The sequence below is a fragment of the Solea solea genome, chromosome 15, assembly GCF_958295425.1.
Source record: "Solea solea chromosome 15, fSolSol10.1, whole genome shotgun sequence".
Taxonomy (NCBI): domain Eukaryota; kingdom Metazoa; phylum Chordata; class Actinopteri; order Pleuronectiformes; family Soleidae; genus Solea; species Solea solea.
Window position 1 is genome coordinate 11,834,571 of NC_081148.1, and position 15,792 is coordinate 11,850,362.

The window sequence follows — 15,792 nt, forward strand, 5'->3', positions numbered from 1 at the left end:
TTTCACTAATATCAGTAATATAGCATTAGAAGGTAATTATTGTTATACAATATACTATTACTTTTTGGGGCTGGTTTCTGTAAATTCATGTCATTCATGTCTATGGATGTGAATCAGTATCGCTTAGTATCGGTATCGGTATCAGTTTGATCCTGGTCAAAATCACTGTATCGGATATCGGACAGTTAAAAATGTAAAATCTGATACAATCCAACAATCCAATATATCACATGCGTCACTATGCACAGAATCGCACACTATGCATTACAATCAGAAATTATTTTTTTGCTGAGTCATTGGGCTTTTATTTCTTCTTTTTAGGAGAACAGGATTTGTTGCACAGTTGGAGAATTGTGCCTTTGAAATTACTCGGCAAAAATACAGCTTTACAGTTCATAAATAATAAATAACAATAAAACTAACTAATATCACTCCTGATATCGGTATCGGACACAAAAAGTGGTAGCGTCCCCTCCACCAGTGGAGCTAAATGCTTGTGCCCAGATATGAAGCACTTTGATCACAGACGTGTTGCTGCATGGCTGTCCTTCACACCTGAGTGAAATGATATCAGCAATATTAACTCACATTTAATCAAGTGGTTATGTTTGCTTAACTCAACCAAAGTACCCGTTTTTGGAAACATGTTAGAAACTTTTTTTTTTGTCAGTGTACAGAAGACCGTACTATGAAACCAGTTTAGGAGATTAGTGATCTAATCTGACCACAAAGTCGGGGTTTTCATTGTCACAAACATAATCTCTTCTCGACCAGGTTATGTCAGTGTTTGGGATTAAAACACCCCACAACAGCAATGTCGTTTTACTGATTCTCTTCTTGGCCATAGACTCTGTACAACAGAGTTACCTTATGAATTCACAAAATTGTCAGGTGATCTTAATGTAATGTCTCACGTGAACGGACATGACAGCACTGACTTAACATGTGTTTTAAAGCGGAAGCTTACTACACCAAAAAAGAGGAATGATCGCTGATGGATTTCTTTTTTTGGGATCAGAAGGCAGCTGTAGTTTGGGAAATGGAGGGATGAGCAGAGCACTCCTCCATTTATTACAACCTGCAGTCTCATCAGTAGATATCACTAATTCTTTCACACTGGACCTGTAATGGACAATACACAAAGTTGGTCTTACAAAAGCCCTTGAAGCGTATTTACAAAACAATCAGGCACAAATCTGTAGAAAAGAGTTAAGTATGACGTTTATTTCCATTGTTAGTTTCAAGTAAACTCTTCCTTATGAGTAATATTCTCAATGATTCACTCATCCTGACTTTCTACATATAGGCCTCAGAGTGAGTGACATGATTGTAACCTGATAGTTAGTGGGGTCTGGGCTGGCAGGCATGCAAGTGGTGAGTTAGCCAAGCTGGTTTAGGGCACGTGTGCACCAAGCTTGGGGAGCAGCAGAGTGCTAATTTAAGTGCTCCCCAACTGGTGATTACTCGAGTGCTCTGCTTATTTTCCCACAGCTGCTCCAGCAAAGCAGCTCTTTAATTACAGAGTGCGAGGGCATGGAGCCACGGACACGACAGCACTCTGCCGCTGGTACACAGAAGCCCAATGCTTTTCCACGTGCTCGTGTACAGTGTGTGTGTGTGTGTGTGGGTTTGTGTAATGGTTATGTGAGGAGTACAAGGTTACAGCAGGTCGGGAGGCATATTCCAGGATGTTGAATAGATGAATGAACATGGCACTGCCTTTCGTAACACAGCTTTCATAGCTTTTCAAGTCTCCTCTGTTTTAGAAATGTGGGGAAGCATGAAAACAGACAAGAACATTTACTTATTTTTGCAGAAAATTCCTGTTTTATTCCGTCTCTCGCTCACTCCATTATCAGTATCCTTATTTCTACACGAACCACTCATTGTTCTTCACTTTTTACTTTTTTTTTTTTTAATCCTCACAGGGACCTGTCCAACAACAGGATTGGCTGTCTCTCCCCTGAAATGTTCCTTGATCTGAGCAACCTCTCAAAGTTGTGAGTAATCCCTTTTTTTTGTTAGAAAACATGAAGTGCACTGCTTTTTGTTTAATCTGTTCTTAAAAGAGACTGTGCTCTATGAAATGGTGATGCAAACATAAAACACTGATCTGGTTTTTAGTGAGGAGTGGCCTGTGTCTAAATGAGTGTCTTTGTGTGTTTTCGTTTTCCCACAAACAGGAATTTATCTGGGAACATCTTCTCCACCCTGACTGTGGGACTTTTCACACACCTCGTGGCTCTAAGAGTGCTGTAAGACAAACATAGTAAACACATGCATGTAGATAGATAGATACGTGGATAGATATGTAGATGTGTAGATAGATAGATAGATAGATAGATAGATAGATAGATAGATAGATAGATAGATAGATATACAGTTCAAGGAACGGTGTATGCTGACTCACTGGCCTGCCTATGTATAACAGTCAACATTATTGGCATTAGTTAGTGTTTTTCCTGATATAATAAGTTGATATGTTTGGACTTTTAGGTATACAACTGTGCGGTGGATGTATATACACCTCGATAACTCCTCCGTCTCTACCAGGATGGAGGCTGCTGTCCCAATGCAATCGTGACCAGTAGTTACTCCCAGTTTGTAATCACTGTTATTTGCAGAGAACCATGCTCCGATTGTGTAATTATTTAACTCTATTTTGATGCACTTTCTGTTTTTTGTACCCCATATCCAGGCTGCTATGACAACTTAATTCCCCTTCTTGGATTGACATATCCATCTATCTATGTATATCAATGTATCTATATATTTATTTATATCTACGTAGACAGATGGATACGTAGATAGATGACACGTAGATATACGTAGATAGATGGACACATAGATATATGTAGATAGATGGACACGTAGATATACATAGATAGATGAATACATAGATATACATAGATAGATAGATTGATACGTAGATAGATAGATGATATGAAGATATACGTAGATAGATAGATAGATAGATAGATGTATACGTCGATAGATAGATAGATGATATGAAGGTATACGTAGATAGATATGCAGATAGGTAGATGCGTAGATTTATACGTAGATAGATATATGCATAGATGGATTGATAGATCAATCCAAGAAGGGGAATTAAGTTGTCATAGCAGCCTGTATATGGGTACAAAAAACAGAAAGTGCATCACAATAGAAGGTTAAATAATTACACAATGGGAGCATGGGTCTCTGCAAATAACAGTGTTTGAAAACTGGGAGTAACTACTGCTCACGATTGTATTGGGACAGCAGCCTCCATTCTGGCAGAGACGGAGGAGTTATCGAGGTGTATACATCCACCGCACAGTTGTATATGTAACATATCAACTTATTTTGTCAGGAAAAGCAGTAACTAATGCCATTAATGTTAACTGTTATACATAGGCAGGCCAGTGAGTCAGCATACACCATTCCTTGAAGTGGCAGAAAAACATGACATTGATTAAATATATTACACCTGTGTTTTTTCCTGTTGTGATGTGTCAAAAATGTCTGCTGTGACAAAAAAACAAAACACACTCAATTAACTGAACTGCTTAACAAATTAAATCTATGAATGGAGGTGTAAATCCAGAGACAGGAACATGAACACACAGTATGTAACTGTCTGCCGCTTTTCTCACAAAGGCACTTCCACACTGAGACTTTATTCTGTGACTGTCAGCTGAAGTGGCTGCTCCTCTGGGCCCGAAGCAACGCGGTGAGGATTGGGAACGAGACGGTGTGTGTGTTCCCCACACACCTCCACGGCCTGGAGTTTCGTAACCTACGTGAACAGCAACTCAGATGTGGTAAGGACTTTATGATGACAGTGTGAGGTTAACATAACGTAGATGGTGTTATTTACTGGTTCTTAAAGAGTGGAAGTTTTGATTTCCATAAATAGTTTTGTGACTTTAAATCTCCTGTTACTCAATTCTGATTAAGCTCAGCTCTGATCAGCTCCACACAGCTCTCTCTGTGCTTTTCAGTGTTTGTGTTTTGATCTTGTCTCTTGTGGCCTCGGTGTGACAAGTGATTTGTTTTATGCCAAAATTGACAGAGGCAAAAGTGACATTAAAGCGCCAGTAACGGGAGATGGCTGCAAACACAAAATGTTTCAGGAGGGAATTCTATTGCTCTATTGCTAGTTTGATGGTATAAATGCTCATTTCCCCGGTCCTATCAGTGTATACATACAAAGCTCCAGTAGGCTGGTCTGATAGTATTGCTTCACAGAGCCCATTTTCAAATGAAGGATGCAGCATACAAATAAGGCCACAGTGTATCTGTTTAGAATGATAACATCAACAAAAGTTACACAATGCAGTTTAACATATTAAAAAAACATTTAGTTTTACACCACATCTCTCATGCCCACTGGATCTTTCTCTCTGAGGCTTTCATTTGATTTACCCACTGTTTTGTGAGTGACAGAAGGCCTGGCCTACTGAAGCTTAGTAAAACTGGCTGATGCTGAAATGATTAGAAAATAAATAGACTTTAGCCCCTGGTCTCTAATCCTTTTGTGCTTGGGCAGGCTGTACAATGATGTATTGGCTTCCTGACATCCAGTGTTTGTGCAGTGTTTCCTCTACATGTTTCAGTCGTATATCTTGGTAGCTCAGACAGAATGAGTAGTTGTAGTTGTTGCAGTTTTTGGTGAAGGTAAAGCACCAAAAACAAAAGTTGTGGCATAGGTCCGGAGTACTTGTTGAAGGTACAGCTTTAGCCGTCTTAACTTCTGCATGCATAGATTGATTTGACTTCTACAGTATGTTATATAATTACCCACCAAAAAGATATTTATTCCATATTATTCAATAACAGTCCTACCTACTTAGACTTAGTTATGTCACTGCATTACATTGAATTTATAGCGTCAAGTAATTTATGATAGCCTCCCCACAGTCCTTAAATAATGCTTGACATAATTAGCGAACAAATTGATTCCACCTGGTGGAGATAATGCGTGAGTGCTGTCATAATGCACAAGTTAACTAACAGCGTAGCGAATAGAGGCAGTAACTTACGAGGTACTGTGCAAGATCATTTTTGATCATTACCAAAACTGTGGTGGGACTAGTTAAACATCAGGACATCCCAGCCGTGGTCACAAAATGTGTGTACTGTCGGACTTCTAATGTGAGCAGATTTTATGAGCTGTTGTGGGGATTGGTCACCTTAAATACACTGAAGCACAAAAAAGTGGTTTGGATTGCTGCTCTAGGTTTTTAAAAATGGTGAGTGGAATAAAATGGGACGATTGCTCCAACCAATCAAAAATGTAGCGTTCACCCTGCTATTACCACCGAACAGGACCTTATTTGGGGCAAAAAAACGGTTAAAAAAACCAAAACAAAGTGGTACTTCCATATGGTTCCTGGTTCCTGCTGTGGAATCCTAGTTGCAACGTCACCCATAACAGTCTCGACACCTGTTTTGAAGCCTCCACAATTGCGATTTGGCCGACACCACTGTTGCCAATTTTTCTTTAAATAGTAAAAAATGACATCATGCTCCATTGAATAAGAACTGAAACTATTGATTGAGACTTATGGAAATATTTACTGATGTTTTAAATCAAGTGAGAAATAAGGTCAGTTTCTCATGGACTTTCTTTTAAAGGACGTCTTGTTGCAACTAGTGGAGTCACCTCTGGAAACCAGAAGACTGTCACGAGTTCCTGCTACTAGTTACTGCATTTAAAACGTACCTTAAGTGTAAAGATCCATGTATCCCATGATACAATTTTTAAAAACTACATAAGATGCATATTTTAAATCATGTACCGCCAGAAAATCTGAGAGTATTTTCAGTTGTTTGTTTTTTTAGGATTGTTAATTGAGGAAACAAAAGAACTTCGACTTTTTGGTTCAGTTGGTTTCTTAAGAGAGACATTTTTCTAATCTCTGACAAAGAGAAATCTATAAGGGAAATCTGTACACTTTAAAAGTACCTGTGGAGAGTTCTCATTACAAAGAAGCAGTTTAATTTCAGCAACATCCCATTTTCAAGAGGTTAGTACAATGAACATGATTAAGTAGATCCACACTGATAATAGGTTTCCCTCTCTACTGTTATTTCTGCACCTGCTGTGAACTCTTTGACAAACCGAGTGTAAAAATTGCCAGCTTGAAAGCCATAGACATACTTTGTCTCTTAATGCAGTCTTTTGTGTGACCATTGCCCTATTACTGTATATCCCTCTATATATTACTGTAGCTGGTAATTCAAGCCCCCAAATAAGACTTGAAATATCCATGGAAAATAAGCTTTGCTCTCCACTGTTCCCCAGTGTGCTGTCAAAGTGCTTTCTGCAACACTTGTTGAGGATTATTTATCTTTATTGAGTAGCTCAATGGGTTTATAACGTTTTTCAGTCGCAATATCACAAAGGTTCAAAATATATTGACATAGTATTTATATATTGCATAAACAAAGATTTTCTATCCATAAAAACATTTAAAACCACAGTTTACTGGTTTCACACAAGAGAAAAGAACGTCTTTAATCATCTGATGTTTATCGTGATAATTATCGATATTTACTGATTTGAAAATGTTTTATGGTGCTAACGTTCCTGGTCATGTATTCAAGATTCAAGATTCAAGAAGTTTTATTGTCATTATGAGACATAATGAAATTTTTGCAGAGAATCCCGGCTTTAGGTACACATAAAATAGCAAAAATAACGAACGAAGGACTTGACATTTAAATAGACATAACGAAAGGCATTTAAATAGACACAACAAGAGACTTAACACTTAATGAGACACAACAAAATGTAAAAATATAAAAGTACAGTGTGTGCAAAGTAAAGTGTATAAAACTACAAAGTGCAGTTTAGTGCAACATGGTCCAGTTTACGGAGAGTTGAGCAGGTTTGGGGGGGGGGGGGGGTCAGCAGGGGTGTGTTTGGGAGGGTGGGTGTATGTGTGGCTGCTTGTGTGTGTGTTGGGGGGTGGATGTAGAGAAGGGATGCAAATTGTTTTCACTGTGGGGGGGCGATTGCTTTCACAGCTCTGGGGAAGAAGCTGTCCCTGAGTCTATTGTTCTTTGCTTTGATGTTTCTGTACCGCTTTCCTGATGGAAGCGGTACAAACAGTGCATAGCCCGGGTGTGTGGAATCTGTTGCTATGCGTCTTGCCCTTCTCCGGACTCGGGCAGTGTAAACTGAGTCCAGATCAGGTAGACGGCATCCCACAATCCCCTGTGCTGTCCTCACCACCCGGGCTAGGTTCTTCCTGTCCTGTGTTGTGCAGTTGCCATACCACACTGTCATGCTGAGACACAGGATGCTCTCTACAGTGGCTCTGTAGAAGTTTATGAGCAGTTGGGAAGAGAGCCCAGACCTCTTCAACTTCCTGAGAAAGAAGAGCCGTTGTTGAGCCTTCTTCACCAGGTGTGAAGTGTTCACAGACCAGGAGAGGTCGGAGGAAATGTGGATGCCCAGGAACTTTATGCTGTCTACACGCTCCACCTCCTTTCCATGTATGCTGAGCGGAGCGTGTACAGTCTTCCTGGACCTCCTGTAGTCCACTATGACCTCCTTGGTCTTGTTGGTGTTTAGAACAAGGTTGTTCCCGGAGCACCACTGGGTCAGGTTCTGGACCTCTCCTCTGTAGTGGGTCTCGTCGTTGTTGGAGATGAGACCCACTATGGTGGTGTCATCTGCAAACTTCACAACCATGTTTGTGGAGTGGATGGCAGAGCAGTCGTGTGTGAAGAGGGTGAAGAGGACAGGGCTGAGCACACAGCCTTGCGGCGTGCCAGTGTTGAGGGTTAGTGGAGCAGACGTGGACTCCCCTATCCTCACCACCTGTGGCCTGTTGGTGAGAAAGTCGCTTATCCAGGAGCAGAGTGATGTTGACAGACCCAGGTTGTGGAGTTTCAGGGCCAGCATGTCCGGGAGGACGGTGTTGAAGGCTGAGCTGAAGTCCACAAATAGCATCCTAACATAGGTGTCGGGATGCTGCAGGTGAGTCTGGGCCGTATGAAGTGCTAACGAGACAGCATCCTCCGTAGAACGGTTCTCCCTGTAGGCGAACTGCAGGCCGTCCAGCCCAGCAGGGATGGCGTCCTTGATGTACTTCAGGAGGATCTTCTCGAAGCACTTCATGATGACTGGGGTTAGAGCGACAGGGCGGTAATCATTGAGGCAGGTGATGGTTCTTTTCTTTGGCACAGGCACAATGATGGAGGACTTCAGGCACACAGGGACCGTGGACAGCTGCATAGACAGGTTGAATATGTCCAGAAAGACTCCTGCTAGTTGTTCAGCACATGATTTCAGGGTCCGACCTGACACCTTATCTGGACCTGCAGCCTTTCTGATGTTGATCTTCCTCAAGACGGATGTCACCTGGTGCAGCTGCAGGACGAGAGGCTGATGCTGTACCTCTGTCTGAGGAAGATGTACAGTCCTTCTGCTGCTTGGAGAGTCAAAGCGTGCGAAGAAGCTGTTTAAGGTGTCAGGCAGAGTGGGGTCCTGGCTGACCTGCTGGCCGCTTTGCTTATAGTCCGTGATGGTCCTGATGCCTTTCCACATACTACGTGGGTTGTTGTCATTGAAGTGCTCCTCAATGCGCTGCTTGTAACGGTGTTTTGCCAGCTGGATGCCCTTTTTCAGTTCTTTCCGGGCCCTGCTATACGCCAGCCTGTCCCCCGACCTGTACGCTGTATTCCGGGCTTTTAGCAGGTTCCTCACTGTGCTGTCCATCCACGGTTTTTGGTTAGGAAAAAACGTTATTGTCTTCGTGGGTAGGACAGCATCAGTGCAGAAGTGAACATAGGACAGCACAGATGACGTGTATTCCTCTAGGTCAGCGCCTTCCTTGAACACTCCCCAGTCTGTGTTCTCAAAACAATCCTGTAAGGCTGAGGAAGCCTCCTCAGTCCAGACCTGAACGGTTCTGGTGGTGGGCTTGGTCCTACAGATCAGAGGTCTGTATGTAGGGATCAGTTCCACAGAGATGTGATCCGACATGCCGAGGTGAGGAGCTGCTGTAGCCTTGTATGCCCCTCTGATGTTGCAGTAAACCTGGTCCAGTATGTTATAGTCTCTGGTTGGAAAGTTTATGAATTTGTAGAACTTGGGGAGAACAGCTTTCAATTCCACATGGTTAAAGTCCCCCGCCACGATCACAGCCGCCTCTGGATTAGCGTTCATCTGGTTGCTAATCAGGCAGTACAGCTCCTCCAGTGCTAATTTAGCATTAGCTCGCGGTGGTATGTAGGCTGCTATGATCATGACAGAGGTGAGTTCTCTAACCAGTTTAAACGGTCTGCACTTCACTGCCAGATATTCCAAATCGGGGGAGCAGAAAGTTCCAATTATGCTCGTGGCTGTACACCACGAGTTGTGAATGTACAGTGCCAAACCTCCGCCTTTGGTCTTGCCTGAAGCTGCAGTCCTGTCGGCTCGGAACAGAGAGCGCTCCGCCAGCTCCACCGCTGCATCGGTGATGTTATTATCCAGCCAGGTCTCGGTGAAAATCGCCACACAGCTGTTTGTCTTCCGTGAGACGATTCTCAGTCGAATCTCGTCCAGTTTGTTGGTGAGTGACCTGACGTTCGCGAGGAGGAGACTGGGCAGTGCCGGTCTGTGTGGTTTAGCAAGTAGCCTAGCACGCACTCCGCTCCGCTTACCCCGCTTTTGTTTACGTTGTCTCCTCCGTCTCCTGGGCCATAGAGGGGGGATGATGAGAGCCTCTGTGGTCCGCTGTAGTTCGGGTGGGATAAAATCCGGCTTTGGAGGTGGGTAAAGACCGGAGTTTTTCCCCAAAGCCCACAGTTCAGCCCTACTGTACTGTGTTAAAGCTTCAAGTCTCCGGATAAAAAGTGTAAACACGAACAAAAACACGAAAACAAACCTAAAAAGCCGAGAGCCTCGAGCCGCTGCGTGCATCCGCGCCGCCATGTTGTAAACAGCCCTCACTGGGCTATTGCCAGGTGTGAAAATGTCTGAATATACGGTTGGAGGAAAAGATCAGGTTTGCTTGGCAGAAAACTATCCCTATAATTATAGGTTTGGAAAGTTTTCACACCACACTAACATAAAAACTAGAAATGGTTTGTTGGTTGGTCTTACCTACAGCAGAGGAGCAGAAAGGAAAAGATCGAGCAAACACTAAGACAAATGACAATGAAAATATTAAGGTGCACGTTGTTACTGATAATCTATTTTGTGAGTATTGTAGGCAGAACAAAATTACCAATTTTATTGTTAAGATTCTGTTCAGCTACAGTAATGAGAAATCCCAAAGTCTTTCGTAAAGGCAAGTTGTAAACAGGCTGTCTGCCTCCTTCCCCTTTGCATTGCTGTATCTCCTTGCTCTGTGCTGCAGTCCATAAGGGAATTGCATTTCATATGTGATAGAATCATCCCTCTCCTCTCCTCACATCTGGTCCACATAGGGGATATTGCTCTAGAATGAGAAAATCATTGGTTAGGGGTGGACTCTGCCGGGTTGTTGGTGCGTGTTGTGCATGTGTGAGGAAAGAGACATTATATGAAGATGCCCTTCGTGTTGGGCGTTTATAGAAAGCCAATGAAGAAAAATGTGTCCCAGTCTGGAGCCTGTACATGTTTACCACCCTGCAGGTTATGTGTTTAAATACCAGTCCAGAAACCTCTGGCAAGTGTTTCTTAGCAGAATTGTGTGATTTTTTTATTCACACAGAGAAAACTAAAGTCACTCCAGTTAAAATTCTGTGTCGTCCATGGACAAAGAGCCATGAGTGGAATGAAGTGGCAGGATGTGGCATGCTCCTTTCAGGTCTTAAAGTAACCATTATAGGATTACAGTGATAAGGCAGCCTGCGAATGCCATGTTTGGAACTGTCTGAATTTCCATAGCACATCACAGTACCCTATTCATTCACTTCATACCAAGCAGTTTTCACTTGTGGCCCTATTCCACTTTGGTCCCAGCTCACCTTGTTCAGTACTTCCTCTATGATCGGAGCACAGACTCCGGTTATGGTCACTGTGATGCTGCTCGATGCTCGCAATCAGCAGTGCTGTCCATAAATACACCAGACTCCTCTGTTAAATATTGAGATTTTAGACATTTCCCTGGTAATTGTTGGAGACTAACCTACTTTTTTAGGATTGGTAAGTCTTTTTAACTGATCTACAGTTCGGCATTGTTCGGCTTGATTCTTGTGTCGGACGTCTCTTCCTGTGACGGCACTCTGACCAATCAGTGGCCGGCAGTTTGGCGACGTCTGATATTGGTATCAGCAGATATTAGCGAATGACTACAGTAGTAGGCAGTTGCTACCTCCTTGACTTCTATGCTGGCGCCCTCTACAACTATTATAATTTTTCTTCTCCAATTTATCTACATTTGCTGCGACATAAGTATAAAAATACTATATATCTTGGTATCAGCAAAAAGTCCAATATTTTGCATCCCTAGATATTCCTCCACACCGCTGAAAATATAAATATTTTTCCTTTGATATTTCTCCCCATTGTTTTTAATATGATGCATCATGGAAGATGCATCTGTTTCTTCCTGCAGCATTTCCAGTGTGATGGGTAGCAGATGTCTGCACCATACAGCCCAGCACTGAGCCCCCGTCCCTCCACTGATACAGGTCAGGTACTGCCTGCAAATGAGAGGGATCGGAGGGGTGCACGCAGCTTCCTGCTATCATCTGCTAGATTCCTGTGTCGAGGTTAGGCCAGGTATCTGTTTAACTCATTTGCCGTGGTTCTTAAACAAGGCTGGGATGAGAGCAACAGCACACACACACACACACACACACAAAGTGTGGAGCTCACATGGCATATGATATGCTGCAGGACAAGTCTCTTCTTTCTATAGCTGTTTTTAATTGCATGATGACACAACAGTGCAACTGCACTTTAAGAGCATCATGTCATTAGATTAAATTAAACTAAATTAAATTAAATTTCAAGTGTACTTCAAGTGAGTCTTTTAGCTGTTAGTGTGTCTCTAATAATTCCAATGATATAAAAGTATTACCGAATATGACTCAATGTTCTCTGTCATGTTACGCTTTGAAGTTCAGTCACACGCGTCTTTTAAACAGTCGCTTTGAGGGAAGAATAATTAAGCGACTTTAGAGAAACATACAGGAGTCCGTCCAAGAGTGACGCTATCGTCTTATTTCATATTCCGAATTTTGGCAAACGTTAAACCTTTGCCTGCGTGTGAAGAGTTGGGTCAATCAACAGATTTGCCCAATAAACAGGCTTCAGTAAAATCGTGATAGTTATAGACAGATGGCATGTGACAGCATGTTAACAATTACGTACTTTTACAATTACACTTTACAATTACATTACATACCTAACAAGTGCCTTGCTGACGCATAGCAGTTGATCAATTCAATTTCGTATTGTCTCTCTGAGGGAAGACCATTCCGTTTTTCACGCATTAAAAAAAATGAAACTTAATTTTAATCATTCAAAAGTTTAATATTATTTATTTATATATTTTGTTATTGTACATACATTAGGCTTTATATAAGAAAACAAAACAAATATCCGTGTTGGGGCGTATCAAAGTGTGCTCTGTAGACTGTAACATTTTTCAGTCTCCATCGCTCTTTCTTTGTCCTAATCGTACACACACAGGTTTACTCAGCTACTCTTATCAGGACACAAGCATTGACTTCCATTCATTCAGTCAGCCTAAACAAAGCGTTCTCCCTAACCTTAACCTTAACCTTAACCACAACTCCAATCTTAGCTCTAAACGTATCCAGTTCCTCAGAAATGAGGTTCTGCCTCATTAGGACCAGGTTTTTCACCCACTAACTGTCTCTTTCCTCTCGCGGTGTCCACAGGCCTGAAGCCAAGTAGCCACGCTCTGATCCTTTGGCTCAAAGTGCCGTTTCAGTATCAGCATTAGACAAGTCATTGGCCCCATGCTGCTTCCTGGGTGAGTCACCGGCAGCAGATAACGGAGCTTCAGCTACTGCTGCTCAAACTACAGTCTTAACGGGATCAACTGTAGTAATTACATAGAGATGTCATCAACAGATTTTTGATGTTCGCCTTGAAAGCATGGTTCTTTTGATTATGCACCTACAATCATAGATTACTTGTGTAGGAAATTGAGGTCAAAGCCCTGTTAAAGCTGCAATTACATACTGTGTATTGCCAAAGATACTCTTGCTTTTTTTTTTTCTTCTCCTGCTTGGTGGAAACAGTGCCACATGCTGCCACGTCACCTGTCATGGATCTTTCAATATTTTTTTATTTTCTTTTGCAAAAAAAACCAATGCGTGAGGCAATAAAAGATCTTTATGAGCCATGTATCAAATTGCCTGTCAGTCGGCGGCAGCATCCACTATTGATTGGAAAACAAGTGCTTGCTTTTGCTGCTCTTTGGAGCACGTCCAAGGAAATGGCCGGCCTTGTATGAACGAACTCGCTCCAATGTCGGTACAGTGAGCTGGGGCCCGTGTGCTGCGCAAATCCTGGATCCAGAAGACAAAACAAAACAATACACATGCTCTCCAGATTAAGTAAAAACTAAAAATCCAAGCGTTCGTCATGATTTGAGGAACTCACATTTTGAAGCCTTTGAGATTCGTAATGACCAGTGTCGTGACAGTTTCATAGACATCACCTGCAGCTGGTGACTTATTGGTACAATACCAGCTGTCGGTCACAGTGATGTTCACTTATACTGCATGTGCTGGGCTTTGTCATCTATCTTCCTCTAAATGGGAACATACTTTACAAAGCTGACGTTATCTATTGAAGAGGAATGAGACCATTGACTCCTAAGGAAACTGTTTACTGACATTATACTTCAGGTGAGAAAATGGGCTCATTTTTCCATAAACTTACCATTCAAACTGAGTTATTTTTGGCAACCAGTGGAGTTGACCCTGGTGGCTAACTACTACGTCTGTCCCACTTAATGGGCTTCACTTTTCAACCCTTAAGGCTATATGCCCATATTTATATACAGTTTATAATTCTGCCACTGGTCCAAACACTCTCCTCTGGCTTCTGCAGTTATCGTTGCTGTTGGCATATTTTCTGGTTAAAGTCCTTGAAGACTCGGGCTGCTGCAAGGTAAGTAATCCGATCACTGGTGTTGCACTAGGCTTACATTGTGAGGAGTCAAGGAGAGTCCAGGGGAGTGCTTAAGGCTGTTCTCCTTTATCAGCTGCTGTTCATCTCAATCAGCAACAGCAACAACATGTGCAAATGATGGTTGGGGGGTGTGTGTGTGTGTGTGTGTGTGTGACCTTGACAGGCTGTACTGTATGTCGGTGTGTGTTGACGATGTTTTGTGACATTTGCGGACATGCAAGGCCTCGTTTGTTATTTCTCGGCACCACAGGGAAAATCATTCAGAAAAGCCATTGAGTAATCATTCCAGTGTTCCCCTTTCTTTTTCACTCAAGGATGGAAGAATGACTTCGCTGCTTCTCGTCTGCCTCCCTGCCTCAGGAATTTGGTGTGCCCTTCCTGTCATTTACCTTTATCATCTCCTCAATTTGCAGATGGACCCCTGGAGATGCCCCTCTTCCAACTCATCCCCTCTCAGAGGCAGCTGGTTTTCCGCGGTGACCGGCTCCCCCTGCAGTGCACCGTCTCCTACCTTGACCCGTCGCTGGAGTTGCGGTGGCGTCACAACGGCCATGTTGTGACCACGCAGGAAGACCAGGGTGTCTTTGTGGAGGAAACTCTGCTGCATGACTGCTGCCTGCTAACCAGGTACATGCGGGAGGGGAGATTACACACACACACACACACTCTGAAGGATGTTTGTACGCCCAATCAAAATACATAGGCAAATGCAAAGAGGCATGAACACGTGTACAAACACAGAATACACACTCGCACACGTCACTGGGGTCACAGACACAGATGTGACACACACTGGCGTAAACCTCTCTCTGCGTCCGTCTCTGTCCCTCGCTCACCTGTGGAAGCTGTGCTTTACCTTTTGTGACTGGTGCCCTTGATAAGGATCTGAAAGGACAGGGCAGAATTGGCATGGCAGCGTGCCAACACCTCAGAGCGATCTGCAGCTCATCTCTGGAGGTTTGGCCGCCCAGCCGCTCCCTCGGTGCCGATGTAGCGCTGGGCTGATCACATACTAAGAGGAACAGATGCTGAATCCTAATTGTGGTGATAAAGTAGAGCGGCGACATAGGCTTTTCCCCACATTTTTTGATGGAAGACATTGCCGCAAGCTTTCATCCTCCTGTCTTTGTTTTTTTTTTGGGTGGCCTGTGGTGCATATGGTTGTTTGTGTCATTGTTTGAATGTCTGTGTGTGTGTGTATGTGTGCTGGGTGGTAAATGCATTTGTCATAATGCAACAGGCAGCAGGGCTCAGATGCAGGAGCACACGGCTGTGGATTAGTTTAACTGCTGCCTGTTCTGACTCGGCCTCTCTAACATAAATATTGATAGAGTGCTGACAGAAATGTGTTTGTCTGTGTCAACAAGGCCATGACGCCGCTTGCTGTGTGGTTTATTCGGCGACGAGAACGCCTGCTACATTTCTGCTTCATATCTGGGAAGGTATAGCATTCCCCTGACTGCAAACGCCACTAACAGTCAATAGCATTTCTATTCATTAGGTCCCAGCTCACTGTTTGACATTCTCTGTGATCCTTCTGGTGAATGCACTGCCTTGAATAATTGGATTACAGGGTAGAAAGAGATCCTTCAGTTGTGTCTCCGGTGCCATTGTGTCTCAGTAGCGATGCGTCTTGGCAAGGTTTGCTTTTGTCGAGGTGTTCATCAAAATGGGTCAATACCCGTTGATGGCACTCACTTTTCATAACC

At 43.0% G+C, this 15,792-nt stretch overlaps 1 protein-coding gene across 1 annotated transcript in view; it reads left to right on the plus strand.

Moving 5' to 3' along the window:
- LOC131474213 (adhesion G protein-coupled receptor A1) overlaps positions 1–15,792 on the plus strand; it is a 134,689-nt gene that overhangs the window by 27,206 nt on the left and 91,691 nt on the right. Inside the window, exons 4-7 of the mRNA XM_058651976.1 lie at positions 1,929–2,000; positions 2,184–2,255; positions 3,643–3,806; positions 14,497–14,710. Coding sequence (XP_058507959.1) covers positions 1,929–2,000; positions 2,184–2,255; positions 3,643–3,806; positions 14,497–14,710 — 522 coding nt within the window. The remainder of the gene's footprint in view (positions 1–1,928; positions 2,001–2,183; positions 2,256–3,642; positions 3,807–14,496; positions 14,711–15,792) is intronic.